We start from the raw sequence: 26,992 nt of genomic DNA, 5'->3' as shown, positions 1-26,992 counted from the left end.
ATCATCATTATTATTATTATAATTATTATTACCACTATGACATTTAAATTTTGTTAAAAAAAATTAACAAATTTTTCAGCCATTCGGATCACAAACGTTCAGATCGTTAAAAAATTAACTAAATTTTTCAGCGGTTCGGATCACAACCTCGTCCGTCTGCTTCCTGAATACATACTCAGGGTGAAGAGAGAACCACCACAGAAAGAAGATCTGGTCCGAGGAGGCCAGTGAGAGACTGAGAGACTGTTTCAATACTACAGACTGGGAGACACTCTGCAGCTCTCATGGTGAGGACATTGATGGTCTCACCCACTGCATTACAGATTATATAAATTTCTGTGTGGAGAATACTGTACCGTCCAGGAGGGTACAGTGTTTATCCAATAACAAACCCTGGGTGACCCCTGACCTCAAAGACCTGCTAAACGAGAAGAAGAGGGCTTTTACTTCAGGGGATAAAGAGGAGCTTAAGAGAGTTCAGAAGGAACTGAAATACAAGATGAGACGGTGCACAGCTACAGGAGGAAACTGGAGGAGCGGTTAACGCAAAACAATGTCCGTGATGTGTGGAGAGGACTGAAAAAGATTTCATGGCATGGTCAGAGTGGCGGGAGAGGATCAGTAAACGGCAAATGAGTTGAATCTGTTTTTTAACAGATTTGACTCTGTTCCCACTTCCTCTCCCACCCAGCGTTCTCCCTCTCCACCCTACTCCAGACCAGCAACCACCCCCCTCCCCGAACTGTCTTCACCACCTCACTTACACCTCACTACACTTCCACTCACTGCCCCCCCTAGTCTTTCACAACCTTCCACCCCTGTTCACTCATCTCACTCCTCTCGCACCCCCTCTCCTTAACAACAGATCAGGTGAGGTGTGAACTAAGGAAGATAAAGGCAAGGAAGGCTGTAGGGCCAGATGGAATCAGACCCAGACTGCTCAGGGACTGTGCTGACCAGCTATGTGGGGTGGTGAGGTACATGTTTAATCTGAGCCTCAGCCTGGAGAAGGTCCCAATCCTGTGGAAAACTTCCTGTGTGGTTCCAGTACCAAAGACTGCATACCCCAGGGAGCTGAATCACTTCAGACCTGTTGCCTTAACCTCCCACCTGATGAAGACTATGGAGAGGATCATCCTCTGTCACCACGTTCCTTAGTGAGCACAGTGCTCGACCCACTGCAGTTTGCATATCGGCCTGGCATGACGCAGTGATCTACCTGCTGCACCGGGCACTGACTCACCTGGAGACCACGGGGAGCACTGTGAGAGTCATATTCTTTGACTTCTCCAGTGCTTTCAACATGATACAGCCAGCACTGCTGCGTGGGAAGCTGGAGTGGTCGGGGGTGGATGATCACCTGGCTGCATGGACAATCGACTACCTCACTAACAGACCACAGTATGCAAGGTTGCGTGACTGTGTGTCTGAGGTGGTAGTCTGCAACACTGGGGCTCCCCAGGGCACGGTGCTCTCCCCATTCCTTTTTACACTGTACACCTCGGACTTCAGTTATAACACTAACACCTGCAACCTCCAAAAGTTCTCAGATGATACAGCCATTGTTGGATGTGTATCTGATGGGAATGAACAAGAATACAGGGACGTCATCAAGGACTTTGTTGACTGGTGTGAGTGTAACCACTTGCACCAGTAAGACGAACTAGATGGTGATTGACTTCCCGGAGAAGGAGAACACCGCACCACATACCAGAGACCATCCAGGGTTTGGACATTGAGTTGGTGGATAGGTTCACGTACCTAGGTGTCCACTTAAACAATAGATTGGACTGGCTGAATAACACTGATGCTCTGTACAAGAAGGGCCAGAGTCGCCTCCACCTGCTAAGGAGACTAGGGTCCTTTGGAGTGTGCAGGACATTATTAAGGACATTTTTCGATACCGTGGTGGCCTCCGCAATTCTCTACGCTGTAGTCTGCTGGGTGGGAGGCAGTACCTGGTGGGGCAGGAAGAGACTGAACAAGCTGGTTAGGAGAGCCAGCTCTGTCCTGGGCTGCCCACTGGACTCTGTGGAGGAGTTGGGTGAGAGGAGGATGTTAGCCAAGTTGACATCTATTATGAACAACACCTCTCACCCCCTGTATGGGACTGCGGAGACCCTGTGTAGCTCTTTCAGCAGCAGACTGCTACTCCCCCAGTGGAGGAAGGAGTGCTACCGCAGGTCATTCATACCAGTGGCTGTCAGACTTTACAACACCGCATTACAGTGATGTTCAAATGTGCAATATTTTATAATTTTATTTCTTTTATTATTCCTAAGGTGTATATAATTACAGTACAGTTTTGTTACTTTTGCTAATATTGTCTCATATTTAACTTTTCTTTCTTCCTATCATTAGTCTTTAATACCTGCACTTTAACTGTCTGTGAGCTGCTGTGATAAGTGAATTTCCCCACTGTGGGATCAGTAAAGTTTATCTTATCTTATCTTATCTTATTTCCATGAAATCAGTGCTGGTGCTCAGCTCCACTCATCATTCACATAAACCAAAGAGGGGGGATGAATGGCTACTTTGGTTATGGTGTACCCCAATATTCTGCCAAAGGAAACTGAAAACTGAAATAACTGTAGTGGTAGATAGAGCTGCATATAATATATAAAAAGGTTTACTGGTTTCACTGGAAATTATTCTTCAGACTCCTGAGAAATGTTCTTTACAGCATATTTATCATGGCTGGGATTTCAGTCCCTATGAACACCACAACAAATTATGGCAGAAAATATTTTGAAGGCCACTTTGGTCATTCACTATAGCCCGATTCTCTAATGATAGCGTTTTTTCATCAACAAGCAAGCAAAGATAACTAAAGACTCGCCCAGACATGAAGTGCTGAGTTGGGAGTTGCCCGTTTGATGTGTTCGACACAGGGTTCAATAGTTCTTTGATCAGCCCTGAACCATGCTGACTTTGAACACATCTGTACTCCCTTAAATATGATTCCCCACTTTCAGCAACAGATATAGAGGAAAACACCTCTCCATGTAAGCAAAGGCTGCAGCAAGAGAAAAAAAAAGTTTCTCTTCTGTTATTATCTGTCCTTTTGGTTTTTTACCGAATGGATTCATTTGGCACGTACTGTTAGCAGGGTTTATAGTAGTCTAAATCATTCTAGTTCTGCTTGTGTTAATTTCTCTTGTGTTTGTAATGCTGTAATGCTGTTTTCTGCTAGTTCTGAAATTTTAATGAGCACAGGGATCTTCTGTTGAGTCTTAAATGCAGATGAGGAACCAGGGCTGGCTTCAGACTGAATCCAACACACTACAATTCTACAGTAAGGTATTACTTGAAAAGAGATTTTGGGGGAAACACCCAATTTGCCTTTCTCTTTGCATTTCTTTTGCTCTGTGATATAAACCACGTGCACCATCAACAAATGACCCAGGAGCAAGTGGCCTACCTGAGAGGCTTACAGTGCACTGTACGTCTCAAACTGGATTCAGAGAAGAGAAGATACCTAAGGTCAAAAGGGTGGTGTTGGGTTGCAGGAAACTTAGCAGCAGTGTGTAATGTGTCAAGAGTGTAGGGTAAAGCTTCTGCTTTTAAAGCAATTATATTCTGAAGCTAAAGTAACAGTGTTTAATTTAGACATTCTAGTCATTTGTGTAAATTCATATCATTTGTGTTTTGTCCATAGAAAAGATTTAAACAAAGACATTAGCATTTTTAAAAACTAAAAACCACTGGTAGTGAATCACCACTGGTACAGTAGCTCTATAAATATTCTGTGGTAATATATACTGGAATGGAAAAATAAAATTCATGTTAAGCAGCACAGAGCTTGACTGAGTCACGGTCAGAATCTCTTCCTGTTGTTCAAATGGAAATGGGATCCTCCAGAGTCCAATTAAATCCTACACAAAGCCAACTAGTAAAGCAAGACCTGTTCTCCTGAGGCTGATGTGAATGATGTATACAGCTGTTTCAGCTGGTTGAACCACCACTGAACTATACATTCTTCACTGACGCATTGAAGCTTTAATTTTACATGCTGGTTATGTTAAACCAAGCTACAGTATATGTTATCATGCTGACATCAGTGGTGAAGTGAAAAAAGATCAGGGATAAGAAAGTCTTTGATGGAGTGGACCAGCAATCTGTCCACACAAAGCAATGCATGGCAAGAGTTTTCCTCAATGATGTGTCAATGGAAAAAAAATTATTTGTATCTTATCCTAAATGTCAGGGACTGCTCGTCTGCTCTAGCTGTATCAGTGAAAGCCTTTGCTACCACGGCTACAGCAAACATTAAAAGGAAAATACATCACCATCACCACTTAACAATGTTCCAGGGTTGATGTAACGTGGGCAAATGCCAGAAATTTGTTCCTGTGTTCAGACAAAAGGTTTGCTTCACTCAAGGCCTAGAGCTGTTCAGTGAAAAAAAAAGTGAAAATGAACTAATATTTTTAAAATAAATTATCATGGATATTAAACTAATGTTGCCTCCCTGTAGTTCAATCAGACAGATTGTATGCAAATAAACCTGATTCATAATCAATTGTCTGATTATGTATATCACTTGCCAGGTATCAACATCATATCTTTCTTTCAATGGGTCACCATGCGATAGCATTAAACCTGCATTATACCTGAGAAGCATATATCACTAACGCTACAGAGGCTAAGGTACATATAAATTAACATATTTTTTGGGGTTTTTTTTTTTGTTTTTTTTTAAATGTGTTGTCTTCTGTATTTTTCATACGATACTACCTCCCCAACAGGGTTTTTAGACTGATAGTACTCTTAGTCCCTGACCTAGTGAACTAGTATGAGGATTTATTGATAGAGATTTCAAAGCACTTCTGTAAGTCACTCTGGATAAGGGCCTCTGATGCCATAAATGTAAATGTAAATGCATAAACTATAAGATGTGTGTGACTGTAAATGTATTTGGGTTTTATGTTCTTTTTGGCTGTTTTTCCCCCTCTTTTGTTTTGATTTCTGTCTTTTTTTTTTTTTTTTTTGTAACTTTCCACAAATATATACGAAATATAGATATAAGCTTACCAGCAATATGCTTCATTATATTTAAAGAAAATAAATGAAAGTAGTAGAAAGTATATCTGCTATTTTAATTTGCTATGCATGCCAGTAAACATCTGCTTAAGTCGACTTATTTATTCCATTGACTTATATGTTATGAGCAAGTGCACTGTTTGATATTTTATCACAGTTCCTGGAAATAGATCATCCCACCTCCCACATAGTTGAAAATTTGAAAGATTTAGTTGCAGACCTTACTGAACACTCCTAGTTCTTCTTATCAGCTGCATAGATATTCCTCAGGATGCTGATTGCCTGGACATATCAAGGCTACAGAGAGCAGATGTAAAAACTGCATATCCATTAGGCTTGGCATACCTGTGGCCTACAATATTGCATCAGCAACATGGAATGCTGTTTTTCTTAATCCACAACAGGGAAATTTATTCTCAGTTTTAAGAGCAGTAAAGAAAGACAGTCATGCTTCAAGATCAAATCTTGACAGCTGACATACACACAAACACTGAAACATTCAACTTATTTTTTTCCCCTTTATATCAGTGTGGATGACACTTCAGCCTTGCTCATTACTAGCACTGAAACGTTATGTACCTTGTCGGGAGCCTACAGAGGGGAAATGCACTGACTCTTCAATGGGCTTCTCAAGTGCTTCCTGAGGAAAAGCCTGTTCCATTCAGATACACCATGACCTCTCATTAACCACTCTTTATTACTTGCTCTGATTGCTTTAAACAGTTAAACAGCTCGTGCTCAGCAGGCACACAAATAATTGACTGATAGGAACCTCTGCCCTGGGTGTTACATTTATTAGCCCAGGTTTAATGGGATGTAGTGCAGCAAATTTTAGGAACTTGAAAATTGTGCACATATTACTTTACACGCAACAAAACACCTGAATTGTAATAATCAATTTTTATTTACCCAATTTTGTTAATGGAAACCTGCACAAGTAGTTATTTATTTTTCATGCATTTTAAGGCAGTCTGGAATACCCATATCAGTGCAAGATGTATACTTATGGCTTATATATATAGTCACTATATATATATATATATATATATATATATATATATATATATATATAATATATAAATATATAAAACAATATTGGCCTACTTTATTTTTTTAATGGTATTACTCTAATAATATTATATCAGAATATTTCTAAAATTATTGTATAAGTATTGTATAAAGGCATAAAAGAGGCTACATGCATCACAGAGATATTAAAATTGATGCAGTTTATATTAGAATATCATATTTATTATGATGATTATGACAGTTATGATAATGAGTCTGAAGTAGAGCTGTAACAGTTTTCTCTCCACATTTTTATGTACAGAAATTAGACATATGTGTTTTTCAGATAACCGTGGACCTGCATCATATTCAGCTGGGCTGCATTTTAGCTTTTTACATATTCACCACTACAAGCCAGGTGCATTTGTTTTACAACCAAGACCCTTTCATTTTTACACAGATCTCCTCATGATCTCAGCACAGATTTATGTTACGAATATATAAATATGTAGCATTATATTTACTTATTTATGTGCACTGTTTTTTTTTTAATTTGTTTAATTTTTATAAAATAAAAATATTTTTCTATATAGTAGTGATCATCACTGCATCATTAAAAAATAAATATTTTATAGTAATCATCATCATCATCAACACCAACATCATCATCATCTCCGTTTTGAATAGACAGGTTTAAAAAAAATTCAACTGTATTTTCAGTATGCTTCCTACAGTAGTGTTGTTCCCATGATGACACTTTTTCTTTCATCTAATATCTAAGATGCAGGCAGAACGCACTGGCGCTGGAAATCATGGTGCGTTCTTTACACTGTATATACAGTATATCCTCTATTAGACCATTAGCCTACTAGATGGCTTTATTTACTCAGGAAATATTTTTCCATCGCAGTTTGGCAATTCAGTTTTGCAACTCTACTTCGCTAAATTTGCAAAACCGGTATATCAGTAAAGTACAGCAACGCTGGAACAGGATGTGCATGTGCGTTCCTGAAATGAGTAGACCTTTGTTGATTGTCAGTAAAAAAATAAGTACCGAAGGTTATCAGAAAGATGCAACTCCACCCTCATGCCGGAGGACAGCACGTGCGCTGTTCGTGGCTTCTGCGAGCTGGCGTGGCAGCGCGCGAGACTGCAGAGAGCACGGGGCTGTACGGGTGGCGAAGCTTCAACCCGGCGCTGGATACAGGGGCGGGGCTTCAGTACAGGGCTGTATGCGGGGGGCGGAGCTTCATCTCGGCGCTGTACACAGGGAGGGGCGGGGCTTGAGCTCAGCGCTGGAAACATCACTAATCCTGAATTTCAGGTGGCTGCAGCGAGTCGACTTTGGCTCACTACCGCCGCACACAAACACTCACTGTAGAGGGAGCTGCAATCCTACTGGGACGCTGCGATTCAGTGTTATACTGAAATCCTGAGTTCTGTGGAGAAAAAATGAAAAGGCTGAGAAGTCACTACTTCAGCACAAAAAGTGATTTTCTTTCTTGTCAGTCATCCTGTTACTTTACCTAAGTGACAACTTCACTAACACTCGGCTCTTCCGCCTTTGACACTTCAGCAGCTGACACCGAGAAACAATGTAGACGCTTGGGAATATTCGCTGATTAAGTCGATCGGAAAGAGGCGAGAAGATACAGAAATTATCCTGGAAAGTCGTCCACATGGTGAGTATGTCGCGGTACTGATTAGCTGTCTTTTGAGCAAACTTTCCTCGCCATTTTTACGTCGCGCACTGCGCATGTGACGGAGCCGGAAATCTACCTGATTCAGGTGATCCGGTTTTGTCGCTCCCACCATAGCAAATTAGAGCTTACCACCCCATAACATACTACAGAATGTATTTTTAAATCATTATTCATTTCAGTTGTGTGCTATTCCTGATTAAAATAATCTTTGTCTGGATTTTTTTCAAGTTAAATCTACCGTCAGTGAGAAGCCTGGACAGCTCGCATAGCTTCCTCTCAAAACAAATGTAAAAGGAACCCAAAACAGATTAGCATACTCTGTTATGCCTCTTATTCTTCGACTAATATCTGTAGTTTTGTCTCAGTGGTGTGAAGGTGCTCAGTTTTCGTGTGTGTTAGGTGTCATTTTGGGAACAAGCTATTCCATATTCACGTTAATTCAGTGAAACTGCCATCGATACCACCAGCTATACTACAGCACTACAGGAATTTCTTCTCCTGCTCTTGTTTACTTCTTGAGTTTTACATTAGCTCCTAGTCGTCCTCTTATCTCGTCTTATGCACAAATGAGGCCTAAAATATGTTCAAGGAACTTATTCCCAAATGAAGATATCTAATAAGTAATTCATATTATGAATAAATGTGCTGAATCAGTACATAGAGTTCTGGTGTGAGAGTAAGTTGTCAGGATGAGGATTAGCCCAGGAAGCTATACACTCCAAACTAGCATAAAACCACAGGAGTATTTATTATCCAAATATGTGAAAAGCAGCAAATAGTTCAAATGAAGAAAACACAGCTCATAACCTGGACATTAACCTGGTATTAAACTATGCTGAGGTGATAGAGAGTAAAGGAATGGTTATTGGGGCTTTTCCAAATAAGCAGCTGTGTTTTAACTGAGTCACATATATTTAACTCAGCTTTACTCCTGTGCTAAACATTTCCACAGCCAAAATATGAGAAGTATTCATTTATATTTTGTGGTTAAAGATGTGCCGGAGAGTTGCATTACTCTTCATACATGCTTATACGCTCAGCAAATAATGCTGCAAATGAATTGTTTACATGAGTTGTCTTTTTTCATTTAGCTATTTGCTGCTTTTTAGGTATTTACATAAAACTACTAAGCCTCTTTCCACAATTGCATCTGAGGTCCCTCACATTTTTGGCACAAACAGAACAGATAATCTAAAGTAAGTTTAAAAGCACTAATCAGGTTCCTTTTAGAGTGTAGGAAGGTATATGTTTATGGTTTAGTTTATTGTAAAATGCCAAAATTGTTGTCACATGGCCAGCTCTTCAGCATGTTTACCTGTAGAGAGTGAAGAGAATGCACAGGCATGCTGAAAAACCGGCTGATGTTCGCCACGCTGCCGCTGCGATCTGCTTTAACATCAGCAATGCTTCTCATGTTGTTGCCTCATTACAGACCTGCCATATCAAGCAGTCCCACAGCAGTCACTTGCCTCCTTGTGGAAATGAATCAAAGACGAAAAAAATCTTGATGCTAGTCAATTACTGCGTATCAGTCCAGTAAGGCCAGGTATCAAAATCATTGTCCTGAAAAATAAAAAGTCTAATGACATTTGAGAAACAAGGGGTGTAACACAATGTTAGATCATCATGATTAAGGCAGCTTATAAAGTGAAAAAGGAAAATTTTAAAAAGAACGCAAAAGTGGGAAGTCTGGATTCTTGTAAAAGAAGTCATAATAGTGAAGCTGAATGAACGTTTAATCTCTGTTATAAAAATCCCATTAATAACATAGAAAATGAATGGAAAGAAAACTTGTTGGCTGCATTGTGGCACTGACGTTAATCATCAAGCCCCACGGAAGTGAGAACGTGTTTAGGAAGTGGTTTGCCACATGTAGGGGACAATATTCTACCACTCGGAAATGCTATAGGAAAAAGGCTCTGGGTTATTTCATGTACCGTTCCTGAGGTAGGGTGTGTCCATGAGAATGAATGTGGAGCAAAAAAATTTGTCTAGGTCTTGGCTGTTTGCATTCAAGACTTGGTGATGTGAAGTGTGTGTGTGTGTGTGTGTGTGTGTGTGTGTGTGTGGGCACGTACAAACGCACTACCTGTACAGTCTCTCAGGATTCAAAGTGCTGACTGCATGCTGGAACACAGTGCACAGCGTACAGGAAGCCCACACAGGAAATGGCCACTGCATTGTTGCTGGAAGCCAATACGTCCCGCTCCTGTCCGCCGGGAATCCAGCCGCTCCTTCAGTGTTGTTTCAGAGTTTCAGGAGCGTGTCACATTTCGCCCCCTACACACACTCATACAAAGGCTAAACGTCCTTTTGCTTGACTGCATCTGACATTGGTGTTTGTGTGAATAGGAAGAGAATATTTTTTCAGAGAGCAGCAGTATGTCTCTTGGCTCATTCCACAGTGCTGCACTGCTTCCTATATGACTTATATTCCTGTTTTATTGGCATGTAAATGCTAAAGCTGCCATTGTGCATTTTTGTTTATTTTATTTAACTAGCCTAGTCCGTCTATTGTCTTAAACATTTTTACTTCACAACTTAAATGTGTATGTTATTTATGGCTTTTGCGAATTCCATAACGCTGTTAGCTGTCATTCTGACACCTACTACTCAAATTCCTACCTCTATTTGGTTCATCACTTGCTCGTAAGTTCAAAACAGTGAAACTGTGACACTGTTACTGTGTGTTGCACTTGTACTGAAGGAATAGGTGGAACGCGATGCCTTTGCACAACGTGGTTTGCATGTATTGTTTACTTTTTTTTTTTTTTTTTTTTTTTTTTTTTAAAGTAAATGATCAACCACAATAAATACAAACCTGTATTTATTGTGGTTGATCATCTTGTACCTGTTTTGCAGAGTTTGCATTTCTCACATTCGCATCTAGATTATCCGTTGTTTGTTATTAGTTGCACGTACACTTTTCTTTTTTTCAAGATGTTTCGCTTTCATCATTATGTTAATAATTGTGGCCCATATTGCTTTAATAGCAGTTTGGTGAATTGGTGAAATGACCTTCTATGGCTGTGAAGTGATTTACATGCCAGGCAACCAGTCAAGCACTTAATCAGATAAGTTTCTGATTAGAAAATAAGAAATGCATATTTTCCGATTAGGTCATTCAAATATGTTATGATCCAGGGTTCCCGGTTCGATCCTGAGCTCTCGTTACTGTCTGTGTGGTGCTTCTGTGCATATTTTCCTTGTGTCTGTGTGAGATTCCTCCAAGTTCTCTGGTTTCCTTCCAAAAATATACCAGTAGGTGGATTGGTTATGCTACATTGCCCCTAGGTATGAATGCATGGTGCCCTGTGATGGACGTGTGTCCCTTACAGAGTGTATTCCTGCCTCACACCCATTGTTCCCTGGATATGCTCTGGTTCCTCTGGTGACCCAGACCGGGATAAAGTGATTGCTGTAGATGAATAAGTGAATGAATATGTATTATGAGTGTAATTAAATCATTGGTATATATATTACATGCCTTGTGTGATGGCATAGTTCACCTCTAATGAGTGTATGACTGTTAATTTAGACTGTTTGCTGTTATTGAACTCATTCGTCACATGGAAGTGTTTAAGTTTTTTACTTGGGAGTCTTTTGAACAGCTAATAAGTTAGAATTATTTTATTTACTGGCCTGTTAAAGGAGAAGAAGAAGCAACATGATGCTGCCCGCAAGGAACTATATTTGTTATACAGCTGTACTGATCTAGGGTTAATGTAGCCTAATGTGGCATACAGTTTTGGAAACAATAGCAAATCAACCCAATTATAAATTCCCTCAAAGGCAGAAAACTTTTCAGATACAATTAGTCTTATGAGTTCTTTTTTTTTTTTTTCTTTAACTAGCGTGTTTTTTCCTGAGCAGTGGAAGGTCTCAGTGTAATGATCAAAAGGCTTAATGAGTGGACTACAGGAAGTCATCTCGCATACAGACTTGCCCTCTGTAGGAAGGGTGCGGGCAGAGTTGTTTGGTTTAAGCGAGGCCTGATATGGTGACCTCATCTCGTCCAGCTGGTCAGCAGAGGCAATAATAAGGAGAGATGTGGCATAATCAGAGATCTGAGCTGCTTGGAATAAACTAAGGTAATGCTGTCACTCTGACTGTGTCATATTGAAATATCGCACATGTTGCATAAGGTGTAGGAGTATGATTAGTCTGAATCTATCTCAGAAAAAGGCAAGTCTTTCTGTGTAGGAGAGATGAAGCTTAAATCTAGGCTATCAATCCTAATATAGAATCTTCACTGCCTGTAGGCCAGACCTACGCCATGGATGTTATGGAATCTCTAGCTGTATTTTATGAGATATAGACTCCTCATCATCTTTCACATTCTACTTTAATGCCTGGGATGATATCATGCTGGAACTATAGAGTGTGAGCTGTGATTGAGTTGAGCTGACGGGAAAAATAATTGTTTAATATCAATGCTATGGTGTATTTTCCACTCTAATTGTGAATCATCATCATCATCATCATCATCTCACTCTAGCAGCCATAATTTTCTCCCTGATGCCTTGTTCCCATAGAAATGACTGAGTACAGTGTTCATTAGAAGCAAATGTTGACTCATTCACTAATAATATTTGGTAAACTGTATGATATTGGATTAAGAGATGCATAATCAAAATGACTAAATGAAATAATTTGGCAGTTGACTGAGTTACTGGCAGAGAGAAACACATTTTTGTAGCACATTCCATGCAGGCATGATGGTTGTCTGCTGTAATCCACTCTTTTCATATTAATCCTTAATAATTTGTGAACACAGGAAGGCAGTCAAAAATAATTTGTGGCTAATGTGTGCCTGGTTTTTACACAAGTCAGGGTCTATTTGGTACCTGCGTGCCTCTGTTAAAAATGCTTTTACTTCACCTGTTGTCTATGCCTAATTGCTGCTAAATGAAGTAAATAAAGCATACTGTGCTGCTACTGATAATAGATTAAAAATGCAAATAGTGGATTGGAAAATTTATTAAGTAATGTTCATTCAGCTTGCCTGGTCCAACCCTTATCAGACTCTTCCGGTGATTTGGCAGGTTGGTGTTTTTATCACCATGATTGCTTCTTGAAAACGTGTGGACACAGTGTATGTGTTTTTGTGCTTATATACTGGTTGCCTTGGTAGTTTTTTTCTTCTTGGAAACCTGTTCAGCTCTTCAGTCTGATGCATTGTATCTGAAAGCTATATGAATTTAATTGTTGGCTCATTAGTTTCAGAATAAATACCTCTTGATTGCAAGTGCTTACCGTCCAATGTGGAGATGCGGCTCCAGTCTCAAAGCACTGATTTTAATCCGAAAGGCCGGAGCTCTTCAGCACCATGAGGCTTAAGCGATCACCTTGGAATGCTGTTGCTATGGCAGGCAGTGGCCGTGTTACAAATGTGCAGAGGGCCTCCAAGCCTCAGACAGTAGGGGTGTGTTTTTTTTTTTTTTTTTTTTTTTTTTTTTTTGGCTTTTGGTGATGTTTATCACTTCTTATTTGTTAGGATGAGAACATTGAAATCCAGTCTGGTGAAGAACATGGTTAGTGAAACTGCAAACTTTCCCCCAGTTCTCTTCAGAACTTTTGAAGTACAGTTGACTCAAACTTGTCGCTGAACTGGTTGGTAAATGAGATGTTTTGTGTAATGTGTAATGAAATTGCTGGTGCTCTTACACTCAAACAGGAAAATACAAAATCTTCTTGGAAAAAATAGGGATTCTTCTGTACCATTTATTTCAGACTGAGTATGAGTACATTGGTGTTTTTTTTGGTACTCATCAGTAACCATTTCAATACTGAAAAGAGTAACCTACTTAGTATTAATTAATCAGTGACGTCATGGAACAATTTATTTGGCACTGCTTATGTTTCTCCAGTTTAAATAGTAACCATGAAAAGCACACACATGCATGTTCATGCACTTAAGCTACTAGGTTAATTCTTTATAACGCTATCTAGTTTATTTTAAATTTAGTGCATTGTCTAGCTGCATTATTTACCTTGGATCAAGTATGGTTGCAGTGGAGAGCAGGTTTTGTTTCATTTTGGAAAAGTGCTTCTGTACAGCTACAAGTAATGTAACATTTTATTATCTTTATTATATTGGAATCCCTCATTGTTAAGGACCGACAGCAGCTGAACTTCAAGAACAACATACTGAGTAAACTGTATTATTTGCATTCACCTAGGCTTGTTTTAAACTATTTTTCTCACTTGGCTAAAGTTTGCTGTCATGTTGGTTTTTGCCTTGTGCCGCTAGCAACGAACTCCTCATGCTGAGTTTTATGTTTAAGATGTTTTAGCAGGTTACTCCTATTGTAGGAAGATGCTGTAGTTGATCCTCTTGATATTTTCACTGAGCACAGTTTGGTGTCTGCTTTGCTTTGAATGCCATCATACATACAGATCGCTGTCATTTTCTGACATCTGGTCATTGGTACGACAATGTTCACTAGGCTTATGTCACATGTGGTATCAGTTTCTATTATCTCAGCATTTCATTTTTGTTCTAATATGAGCACAGGTTTGGCCTCTACCTCATGCATCCCTAGAAAGAAGATTAGATCTAACAATCCAATAATTTGACTATTATTCAGTATAGGAACCCTTAACAGATTTTGGAACTGAAAGCCTGAAAAACATGTCCATTTCCATTCTTCGGAAAAAGTACTCCAAATGAGAGAGGGTTATAAATTTCTTATTTTTGGCAAGTTTTACACCAAAGAAAACTGCTTGTATGTTGAAACTGAGCAGACATTCATTCCACAGTATTAACCAAGGCGTATAACCACAAACCAGGAAGTGCACATGGTGTGTGGATAAAAAGAAAAGTGCTGCTATGCTACAGAGGACTGTTTATCCTTCATAGTTTAAAGGATAGCTTATAAGGGTACACATGTCTTACCAAAATGTGCAGTGTGCCAAATGGTTTGGCAAGTTAATACAAACTTCCAGACATCAATTCTTCACATGGACAGTAAGCCAACCTAAAATATTTTCCTATCAGTCGCTGGATCTAGGATCTTTCTAGACAGCAGAATGGAGAAATCTCTGTTTACTTTAGGTAGCTTGAAGAACTGTGAAAGGCTTTTTTGCAATAATTAGATACAGTAGTAGTCAATGAGAATGCCTGGAGCATGACTGAGGGAACAGGAGGCATAACCTGAATGAAAGAAATTTAACCATGATGATGAAGGTATTTTAAGACAAACAGTTGTCACTCACTACTACCACATCACTTGCTAAAACTGCTAATTTTGTATGAATTTGAAATGTAATAAAGTTAATGAAAATAACTAATTGTAAAGGATTGTTCACATAAATGAATCCTACAGCTATGCTTGTGCAGTGACAAGAGAGAGAGCTACAGTAATTGGAACTGGCTATTTCATTCATTCATCTTCAGTAAGAGCTTTATCCTCATCAGGGTCGCTGTGAATCCAGTGTCCATCCCAGGAAACACTGGGCAAGAGGTGGGAACGCACCTTGGGTGGGGTGCCAGTCCATCACAGGACACCATGCACACACATTCACACACTCATTCACAACCAGGGGCAATTTAGCATAGCCGATCCACCTACTGGCTTATTTTTGTGAAGTGGGAGGAAACCGGAAAACAAGAAAGAAACCCACACAGACACGAGAAGAATGTGGAAAGAGAAGAGTAAAATATGACAAAAATGAATAAAGAATGGATTTTTAAATAATGATCTAATCAAAGTCATTGCTTGCTTTACCTCTTCAAATCGTTAAAAGAAAGTTTTCCTTCTGGAAGTTATACTTAGTAAGTTCCAGCGAAGTGTGGCTCTGCTGATGTTTTTCTAAATCATAATTAACATCTACATTTTTTCGTTTCTCCTAGGTTGGATTTTATGAGGATTCATTACTGAAGTACTCATGGAGCAACACCTAGGATATGGATGACCTTCCATACGAGCTGCTAAACTATGAAATGTCAGATATGGTAAAGGACTTATAAGAATCTGGATCCACTTCAGTAAGGGAATAAACACACAATCAAAAGACTCAAGCAGATATCTACCACTTTCTGGTCAAGGCCATTTAAGGTCACTGGTTATTCGATTGGTTGGTATAACCTTGGAGACCAACTTTTAGTGACTCTCAGTGGACATCAGCCTCATGTGTGAAGCAGTTGCAAAATTCTACTCTGATGTTCAACAACACTTTAGCTTCTGCTTGTGGAATTACATAGCCTCCCACTGAAGAGGCTCATCCCGTTCAAGGAAATAACACCAGACCTGCGTCAATAAGAGCCTCTGTCGTAGCTGGAAGGCAGATTTGCCTCTCATAGACAAATGGCATGGGCAAAGTTCTTCAGGAAACCAGGGGGCAATCTTGGCAGGGTTTACCAGCCAGGGTCTATGCTCTCCCTGGCTCCTACCAAAGGACTTCTCAATGAGCCGGGACAGAACAGCTGCTTCCTTAACAGCGCAGTGCAGGTATGTGTGTTTCTGTATAGTCAGTGGCCTGTTGTCATCTCAGACCTTCTGTTTGTTGTTTCATTGCGACATCTCTCTTGGGAATGTTCATCTTGGTTTCGACAGACAAATATTTACTCCATCTTGACTCCCACCCTCAATCCCCCACAAGTGACTCAGAGGGCACACTTAATCATACTGCCAGTCTGTCTACTTGTTACTAGAAGGCAAGCTGTGGGTGCATGGGCACTATGACTGACCGTCTCTTGCATTGCTTCCTTTTTTCTTTTTTTATCTTTCATCACACTGTAATGAGGTCATGCTTAGGGTATGATTCAGTCCCACGTCAGATCTTCAGGCTGAGACATGCAAGTAGGAGTGACTTGAAAAGGGAAAAACAGGACCAAATGTCTCTGGTGCTTTTAAGATAAGGACAGTGTGACCACGGATTTTTGACTAAAATTTGAGTATTTAAATATCATATTAACTGGTAGAGATGACTCGAGAAGGGACAAACTGTGTGTCAGTGTGCACTGTGCAATGTTTATGGATTATATGTGTATTGATTTAGATAATTTTGGGGGTTTTATTGGGGGATTTTTAAGCTTATTAGGTCACATGGTGTTGTGCAGGATCAGACCAGTTACCTAAAGACATTCAGTACTGTAGTGTTGTGTGTGTGCTAAACAACTCCTAATACTCTTAATATCTCCAACAATGATCTGCATAGGTGCTGTGGCAGCTTGACATTTTTAGACGGAGTCTACGACAGCTTCCCAATCATTACTGCTTAGGGGAAGCCTGCATCTTCTGTGCATTAAAGGTACTTTATTCAAGGCACAAGAACCTCTTGATTGTAACGTCAGCTGGTGCCTGTATTAAGGTCTTGTATTGTTTTCTTTTACAGGGAATATTCTCACAGTTTCAGGACAGCAGAGAGCGAGCGCTACCGTCAGACAACCTGCGCATTGCCCTGGCAGAGACGTTTAAGGATGAGCAACGTTTCCAGTTAGGCTTTATGGACGATGCCGCAGAATGCTTTGTAAGTGTGTGAGGAGGAGAGAGAGGTCTGGAAAAGGATACATCATTGCAGACATTCTGATAAACTTCCACAATTATTACGCACACACATACACACAGAATACAGTTCTCCGCACAAGTAATTACATAAACAAACCATTTTTGGGTTTCCATTTTTATGTAGTCTGACAGCCGTGTGTCACTGGTTCTTTTTAGCTCTGCAACAAGCTTTTATGTGTTCCCATATTTAGACCATATTTTTATGGTCTATTTTTGTCTGTTTTAGAGAAAATAAGGACAGTGTAAGATCTGATTTTTCCAAACTATTGTATTGAGGTAATAGAAAGAAGCCTGTGTACACCGTATTACATCACTGTTCCAGGCTCTACAGGCTTTCAGATTCAGTCTCCGTATCCAAGGGATGGAAGTACGTATTGTCCTCTCGTAAGCCTGTATAGGATTTTTCTCAAACAGCATAATTGCAGTAAACCTGCTTAGCAAGGGGACCTGTAATCATCATTTTTTAGCAGAGCTATATAGAGTAGGTCATTAGCTCTGTACACATCCATTTACAGTACTGCCACACAACAAGAAACTCAATGAAGTCTTTCTATCAGGGCTTAGGTGGGATGCAAACTAACCAGTATACAAGACAGTCATTTCTGATGCCACTGTTCTTATAGCTGCAGTTAGGAATAGCTTCTTTGTTGATCTAGTGTCAACATAAATTTCTCTGTTTACACATAAACGGCCAAGGAGAAAGTACTACAAACACCACCATTATGAAGGACATGGCTGTGTTGCCTGAAAGAGTGCTTGAGTAGATAATAATACACTTGGGGAAGCCTTTGTTTACTGTGTGTCTAGTTAATCACTGGCACCACAAATGTATAGTTTACATAGTCTCGCAAGTTTAGTGTGTTTCTATGTTCCAGTAAAACTTCAACTCCTCAAATCATTAACAAGCTGTATAGATGCCTGATTAAGATCTTGTTTCATTTCATTCTGTGAAATGTTTAGTTATTTTTGTTTTGTTAATTGGCAGAAAGAAATATCTGAATGATCTGAATGATGGTGAAATTCTGACCTACTATATCCTCCTACTATATGTAGTTCTAAAGGTTTTCCTGATATGTGAACTAAAATATGTTTCTCTTTTGCATGTATCTCAACTTCTAGTCAAATTCTAGCATTTTTTTCTATCTAGAGCATTTTTTATCTATAGCGACAAAGGAGGAAATTGCATTTAAAGATTGCATTCCTACTGCACTGCAGGGGACTCTCGAACATTTTGACAGCTGCTACCTGATTATAAACTGAATTGCTTATGTCCATTTCACAGTGACACGTAGTTATTCAACAACGTAATCAAAAAAATTCACACGTTACTAGCAAAGTTTAGACATCTTTAGGCAGATTGACTGTTTTATTCCCATGTTTGTTACGCTGGCTCCTTACCCAGTAGGATCTTTGCACAGTAAATAAAATTATTTCCACATAGTTTTCAAGAAAGTCTTCTTAACCTAAAGATTTCAATTATATTATAAACAGAAAGCTATTTTGGCCAAAACACTAAACACCACCAAGCCTGCTACAAATACTTCTAAATAATTACTAGCATCAGTGGACCATTGTTTAAATATTGTCTCATATTTTTCTTTTTTTTTTTTTTTTTTTTTTTTACTGTCTGATTTTTTTTTTCTGTTTATTCCTAATACATGGCATGTGTTTATTATTGTGTCTACAGGAGAACATCCTAGAGAGGATCCACCTCCACATTGCTCCTGATGTTGATACAGATGCCTGTACATCCAAAGTCTGCATCACACATCAGAAGTTTGCCATGACTCTATATGAACAGGTATTGCTTAAAAACAAGCATACATACTGGCAATGAGGAAAATGATCAGTGTTTTAGGACTCCATTTCCTTCTAGCTTTATTTATATATTTATGTTTGTAGTCTTACTCTAAATTACTGTTTACTGATAATATATTACTCATATATTACATATTTAGATATTTGCAAAAGCAAAAACTGATATACATGCTGTGTTCAACATGCAGTGTTTATAGTGTAGAAAGTGCTTGGCGAAGAAACCAATCTAATCTTACCTAAACAGCTAAGTCCCCTCCTACGGTATAATAACATGGCTGCAGAAGTAATTAGCATTTAGCAGTTGCCAGGTGGCACCTAGCTGAGTGTGTGTGTGTGTGTGTGTGTGTGTGTGTGTGTGTGTGTGTGTGTTCGGCAGGCTGTATGTCGAAGCTGTGGAGCCTCGTCTGACCCTCTGCCCTTCACTCAGTTAGTGAACTATGTTTCCACCACAGCTCTTTGGTAAGCTGAAATTCTCTTCTGCATGTGACACTACATGAGCTGATACCGAAACTCAACATTTGTACTTTGTACTCTTTTAAAAGCGTCAAGCACAATAAAACAGCTTTTAAAAGTTAACATCTGATGTATCATAAAGACGATTTTCGCATTTCATGACATTTATTAACAACTTTCAGCGCTACTGTTTAGATTTAGATATTTACCCATTATGTGTTAAAACTATTTTTCCTGTCCTTTCTTGATCCTTACTCTGTCTGTTTGCCTGTCTCTCTCCTCACTCTTGTACTGCTCAGCCAACAGTTCTTTGAGAGGAAAGATGAAAAGCCACGTTCTGACATGTTTGGTGAACTACTCCAGGCAGCCGGCACGATTGGAGACCTACGCGACTGTCCAGTAGGTGACCTCGTGAATATACATGAATATAAATGTAATGAAAGATCAGTAATGATTAAAACACAATGGAGAGTGCTTTTATCATCATGAAATTTGCACTAACAGTAATGCCCTGAGGTGTTTTATTAAACTTATGCTACAGTAGTTTGTCAACTATTAAAATTTATTTATTTATTTTTTTTTAAATAAATCAATAGTTGCATTGGTTGCAATGTTGTGGAACATTCACAAGACAACATAGTTCCTGTTATCACTTACATTATAGCAGCTATAAACAGTCATTCCCTCACCAGTCTTTGTCTTTTTGTTTTGTTTTGTTTTGTTTATGTTAAAAACAAACAAACAGGGAAAAAAACGCAGGCTTGTCATGTTAACCACATCATCCTCTGACCTGAAGACTTTCCCATGGTGGGATGCTTACTCACTGTTACAAAGCACTGCCACTCAATACTCCTTCCATAAATATTGTGTTTTCTGTAAGAGGAGTAAGAGGATGTTTAGTAAACTATATCAACCCATATCAACTGTTATACACATTTTTCTGTGTGTTTTTTAAATTTGCTTATTATTCGGTTTATCTACATAATGTTATGTTCACGTAACATTCTCTGTGTATGAATTGTTAATATAGAAACTATAATGTATATGAAAGAGCGCATTAATATTAACCCTCTCATTTAAATTACAGTCAGTACTATCATCAGTTAGCAAATGAATCAGAAAACCTTCTGACAAATCAAATTTGAGAATTCAACAGCACTGTGGTGTGAATGTGGGTAATGTACATCAGTTGGCAGTCGTGCTGGATAAATTATTGTATTGAGAACTGTTTTTGTTAATAATTTATCTGAGTAAGTTATTCAGTTGGCATTAGCAGTAATTGTAGCAAGGCATTGTACCTGCATATCGAGTAACATTACTGTATTTATCAGAGACCTAAAGCCCTCCAGTTTAACACTGCATGACCGAGAAAGGCGACTTGACAGATGAGATGACGTCTATAAAATATTAAAATACACTGCATTTTTAAATAGGCATTAGGCAAGCTTGATGGCTGCTTCATACACAGAACTGTCATATATGTTAGAAATAGTACTAGGAAATGAAATTTATTTCATAATAAAATACTTAGTCATGCGTCATCATTCCTTTTCATTCTGTTGTTCTGTGTTAACTTTACAGTGTGTCCACTGATATTTTTAAACTGTTTATCTGCCTAGAGAGGAATATTTTTGATATGCTAATCTGTACTCTGTGCAAAAAAAAATGGTGTGGTGTTTTGTATTGAATGTGTGTGTCCTTCACCAGAATAAGTGTGGTCAGGTGAGAAGGATCCGGCGTGTGCTGATGAACTCGCCAGAAATCGTCACCATCGGTTTTGTGTGGGACTCGGAGCAGTCTGACCTGACAGAGGACGTCATCAGAGCTCTCATACCACACCTTAGCCTCTCAGGGGTAATACTGAAATAACACTCACAGATTCAGAAAACCTGCTTTGGTTTGATCAAGGGGTTACAAATACAGGAGCTTTAAAGACAATCTAAAGTTCATGTTTACTCTGCACACTGCCTGGCTGTGCCAGCAGATTAGTCCAGTCTGATTATGCTTATGACAAGTCCAAATGACACCACAGTCAGCAACTAAGCATACAATATAAAATGCACTTCTGTTTATGTAAAGTTTTTTTTTCCCTCTTCTTGATAGTGTACATACTTCACAGCATTGTAGTTTAACCTATTTACAGTCAGGATAGGTTTGATTAAATAGCTATAAAGGGCTTTGTTTGACGTCACAGAAATTCAGAAGAAGCACTGACTGGATAAAGTGCTGTTTATTTTGGTGCTGCCAGGCATATGTGAGAAACTCTGACTTTATCCCCTTTATAAGGCTGAAGTTGTCAGACAGCTTCGTGGGTGGAGTTGGCCCACACTGATGACCAGACCTCTGTGATGGAGGGTCATCTGGTGTGTGTTTGTGTCATCTGGTGTGTGGGTGTCATCTGCTGTGTCTCTTCTTCTCTCTATTAGGCTACAGCTCTTTAGCTCAGTGGTGTAATGGTGTAAGGCTTGGCTCCTTACAAGGTTTCACACAGCCCTATGTTCTTAAATATTCTGCCTTTCAAGGCAAGAGTTCCCTGATCAAGGCATTTTCCCCTGGGGGCAAGAAAGCACACATTCTTCCCAACGCCCTGTTCTCTGGATCTAGACACACTGCGCTAGTGAGTTAGTCTTTCAGGAAGCCCACGGGTGACTACAAAGACCGCAATTCATACTTCAGCTGTTCATGTGATGCTGGCGGGTGTGCAGGAAAATAGTTCCCCTCCTGCGCTATGAACCATTGTTTAGTACGATTCAATAAAAATCAGCACATGGGGAACTGGGGCTGGAGGACAAAGTGACCCTGGCCTTGTGCAAGCAGATTTTACCCTTTTCATTACAGGGCTTAAGAGTTTCATAATGGAGGCAGGACCTTAATCTTGTTGTTATTAAAGACTTTTTTTTTCCTACAGAAATGCAGTTGTATGGACTAGGGCTTGCACAAAAATTGTATTAAAATTTCGATCTCAGTTTGTTTCTCAATGCAGTGCACTTCAATTCAAGTGCTGATTCTGGAGAATTTGCACATGTGCAACCATTGCAGAAAACAGAGCACAATTATTTCTTCTTGTTCGCTGTGACCAATGATTATAGATTTTTTACCAATATGACCAACTTCGTGAGTCTAAAGGAAAAAAAGGGAGAAACAATGTCGGAAAGCTAATCTGTGAGTGAAATTTAAGATGACTCAAACACCCACTTATAGTAAGTAGGAATAAATTTGTCCTAAACAAATGTTTATTATCATGTATTGGATATTAAATTCTCAGTTATAAAACACACACGGACTAAAGGTGTGAAATGAATGAATGGGTCACAGCTGCATGTTTCATCTCACTCAAAGCTAGACAGTGATGCATTACACACAGAGCACATACATCAAGACCTAATTTTACCCACAAGTGGCTTATATGTTGGTATCAGAAGAGGAACAGAAACATTGCCCCAACTAATTATGTAACCAGCTGTTAATATTGATGGTTCCCTTTTAACTTTGGGAGGACACATTGCACTCTTGGCATGATATGATTAATATGATTGATATTGATGATCTCAATATGATTCATCTTTAATAGTAGTTATTTTTGCTGTGGGTTTTGGCTATTGCAGTGCAAATGTGCCATTAAATCAGTAATTAAAAATGCAGATGTGCTGTCATTTACATGGCAAATGTAATAGGAAAATAGGCAAATGTAGCTACTCTGCTATGTGCACCCTGCTACAATAATGTATGAATATAATATAGATACATATCAAAGAGTGATGATTGAGAATCATGAGCTCAACCCTAAGACTAAAAATCATGCTTCCTATTTCATCAAGAATTGTGCAGCCATAGTACTGTAGCTGTAGCGCTGTAAAAATACACTGAATTCTTTTTTTTATCAGCATTTGAAGACAAGCTGTTAAACTTTTAAAGAAGTCATATTCAGATGTAATTTCTCTGTTTCTCCCCCTCTCTCTTTTTCTCTCTCCAGCTTTTTTACCATGTCACAGATGAACAAGCCAAAAAGAGTGACCTGCAGCTGGTTGGGATGATCTGCTACACAAGCAGACACTACTGCGCCTTCGCTTTCCACACCAAGTCCTCCAAATGGTTCTTCTTTGATGATGCCACAGTCAAAGAGGTGCGTGCTTTAGTTACATAATATAATGAAAAATATTGTCCTCCTTAAAAGCATCATTAAAATCAAATTGCTCATCAAATTGCATTGTACCAAAGAAAAAAAAATTAGGCTTAGTGGTTAGCACGGTTGCCACACACCTCCAGGGTTGGGGGTTTGATTCCTGCCTTTGCCCTGTGTGTGCGGAGTTTGCCTGTTCTCCCCAAGCTTCGGGGGTTTCCTCCAGGCACTCCGGTTTCCTCTCCCAGTCCAAAGACATGCGTTGTAGGCTGAGTGGCATCTCTGAATTGTCCATAGTGTGTGAATGGGTACGTGAGTGTGTGTGTGATTGTGCCCTGCAATGGATTGGAACCCTGTCCAGCGTGTCCCCTGCCTTGTGCCCCGAGTCCCCTGGGATAGGCTAAAGGCTCCCTGAGACCCTATCTAGTATAAGCGGTACAGAAAATGGATGGATGGATGGATGGATAATGTATACCTGCTGGTGCTGCACAATATACTGAAATTTCTAAAGAGGCTTTTTTTTGTTATTTGAAAAATTTAATTGATAAGTCATGAGCTTAGCATAAGCCAGAAACAAAGTAGTGCAGTCTTGACCAGTCAGTGCATTACCAGTATTATAAATTACAAGGCTTATTGCAAAAACAATGTATAACCACAGTATTCTACTGCACACGTATTCCATAAAACAATCCACCCATTCACCTCTCTTAAAGCAGCTCAGTCATTACACAGCACACCTGGAGTTTTATTTTCATTTAGTTTCTGTAACTATACACTGGAAGTTCATGTTCTCTCACACACCGATTACATGCAGAACCGGTTCCTTCTCTCGCTTCCATGCAGAAACTTAATTCCTAAACTATTACCCATTTTCCATAAACATTAACTAATAATGCATTTGTAGGAGTGGCAGGGGTGCATGCGCCGAGATGCACAGCCGAGTCGGCTGGCTCCGTAGCTCTTTATCAATCTATCAGCAGTGCAGCGCTTGTGCTGTGTGTGCACTTCAGCGCTTGCCTGGCTGGAAGTGCATGTCTCCCCAGAAAAGATAAATTACCCCCATCTCTCTCGCACACACGCACCATCGAATATTGCTGCCTGTTCAAACATCTTGGGACAAGTATGTTTCTTCTTAAAGCAATAGAGATTAGGAGATGTTGTTCAGTGTCTAATTAAATAAATACACGGTTTCATTGCATCTGAGTGCTTTTTAGCCTCTGTGTGTATTCTAGCTTCTCTATATACATTTTTTTTTTTTTTTTTTACACTCTAGAGGCCTAACTACTACAATGTGTATGTCTCTAGTGCACACACTCATGTCTTTTGATTGTTCAGTAATCCCGGTATTGGGTTCAGAGAGTACATGAGCTATGCTTTAGGATACCATCACGCTTCTTTTCCAGTCTGCTCATACCGCTTCTCATTCTGTTAATTAAGTATCAAGGGTCCATCCTTATATACACATAGACATAGACATACATATACATAGACACATCCAATAACCCATTAAAAATTGTCATCCCAACCACTTTTATTCCTAATATATTATTTTGGTAACTGTGTGGACCTGTTTTCCAGATGATAAAGGTTTAATCAAAAGCTGACAAGCTCTTTGCTTTTGCATGTCTATTCTAATATTTTATAAGCAGGATAGCAGATTTAAGGTGGCAGGGTCATGCAGGGGGAAGTGTTACTACCTCACACCTTTAGGGTTTACTCTGGGTTCTCCGGTTTTCTCCAACCTTCCATAAATGCAGGTAAATTGGCTACTCTAAATTGACCCTAGGTGTGAATGAGTGTGTATGTGTGTGTGTGTGTGTGCGTGCATGGCGCACTGTGATAGACTGGAGTCCCATCCAGAGTGTGTTCTTGCCTCACACCCAGTGTTCCCAGGACAGGCCCTGAATCCAACCCGACCCTGAACAGCGTATAGTGTTTACTAAAGATGAATGAATGAGAATAGCAGATTTAGTGCATAATCTTGCTTACATTTCACATGTGTCTGTGTGTGTTGGTCTGGGTGTGTTTGTAAAGGTGGGCCCTAAATGGAAGGATGTTGTTACTAAATGCATCCGAGGACACTTCCAGCCACTGCTCTTGTTCTACTCCGACCCTGAGGGGAGCGCCGTGAGAGGAGTTGAGGTCCCTCGCACTGAGAGCTCTGCTAGCCATCAAAAGCCCTCAGCGAACGGTGAAATCCCAGGTAGAGTATCACATGCTATATAATAGTCTGCAGTGTTAACATGACTATTACCTGCACGAAACAAAAAAATCACTGAAGCACTGAGAAAATAGTTTATTACAGCGAGTATCTTTATAGAATATTAGAACATTAAAGAACGTTTAAAACGTTATATTTGACAATTACTATTTTTGAATCCTAAATGTGTAGAAATGTTTGGAATTGTCTAAAATAAGACAGCTGGTTATGTCAAGGCTCTGATGTCCTGGTTTGACCCCACGCAACCCAGCAGCTTGCTGACCTTTTGGTAAAGCGTGCCCTATTTGTACTCAGCTGGTGCGGGATGAAAATAGTTGCTCTTAATTAGTGCTGATTCAGCCACGTCGGCTGGCGCTGATGTTCATGCTCTATAGGTTTCTGTGATGAACTGCTGAGCTTTAGAATTAATAAATCATTACAAATTAATAGAATCCTGTGCAGGTGGTTAATTAGAGCTTGACTGTGTGTGGGAGGATTAAGAAGGACAAACAATGATACAGTTAATCTGAGCTCATGTATTGATCATACAAATTGACTACTGTATTCCACTTTCGGTGCCAGTGCAGTCAGTTTACATTTGCCACTTTGATAATTCTCTGATGCCATGTGCGGTCTATTTAGAAGGGTTTCACGTTCTTATATAGTAATTCTCAACTCTTGAAATATATAAGCTGAACAAAAATAATATAATTTGCCATGTGCCGTGTGATAAAGACCACATTGGTGTCTGACACATAGTGCCTATGAAGGTTATAGCTTTATTTAAAAACCTGTGTCTGCTTTAAAAACAGACACATACATAATGCTGACCTGGACCGAGGGCAGACCTAAAAGCTGATGTACCGTGCACTGAGAGTGCTACTGCAGTCATTTGGAAGTAATGCGTGTTAGTGTTCTTAGTACTTTGACTGAGAGATGAACTATTTGTTGACCTTGCATACCCTGAACGACAACTTGCTTAGTCATATACTCCTGCACAGCAGTGCATTTCCAATTTAAGTTGTTCAATCTGCCTTTAAAATAAAACAATGTCACTAATGAGCATGTTTGAAAATCATATAATGTATTAAATAGAATCCAATAGTTTGTATTTAACATCTTTCTTTTTTTCTCT

General features: G+C 39.4%; 1 protein-coding gene across 2 annotated transcripts in view; it reads left to right on the top strand.

The window, feature by feature from the left end:
- The first annotated feature begins 7,266 nt into the window (after positions 1-7,266).
- LOC113539796 (inactive ubiquitin carboxyl-terminal hydrolase 53) overlaps positions 7,267-26,992 on the top strand; it is a 35,235-nt gene continuing 15,509 nt past the window's right edge. The window contains exons 1-11 of one of the 2 annotated variants that reach the window (XM_053233241.1): positions 7,267-7,540; positions 7,628-7,733; positions 15,610-16,207; positions 16,917-17,009; positions 17,094-17,228; positions 18,954-19,067; positions 19,461-19,543; positions 19,837-19,936; positions 21,245-21,391; positions 23,511-23,660; positions 25,692-25,860. In XM_053233241.1, coding sequence (XP_053089216.1) covers positions 16,064-16,207; positions 16,917-17,009; positions 17,094-17,228; positions 18,954-19,067; positions 19,461-19,543; positions 19,837-19,936; positions 21,245-21,391; positions 23,511-23,660; positions 25,692-25,860 — 1,135 coding nt within the window. In that variant the 5' untranslated portion in view covers positions 7,267-7,540; positions 7,628-7,733; positions 15,610-16,063. Of the gene's footprint in view, positions 7,734-15,609; positions 16,208-16,916; positions 17,010-17,093; positions 17,229-18,953; positions 19,068-19,460; positions 19,544-19,836; positions 19,937-21,244; positions 21,392-23,510; positions 23,661-25,691; positions 25,861-26,992 lie in introns of both variants that reach the window. The other variant, XM_026935847.3, reaches the window with a different exon arrangement.

Source organism: Pangasianodon hypophthalmus, chromosome 4 (genome assembly GCF_027358585.1).
Source record: "Pangasianodon hypophthalmus isolate fPanHyp1 chromosome 4, fPanHyp1.pri, whole genome shotgun sequence".
Taxonomy (NCBI): domain Eukaryota; kingdom Metazoa; phylum Chordata; class Actinopteri; order Siluriformes; family Pangasiidae; genus Pangasianodon; species Pangasianodon hypophthalmus.
Note: the sequence above shows the minus strand (reverse complement) of the source record. Positions and strands in the feature narration are given on the sequence as shown.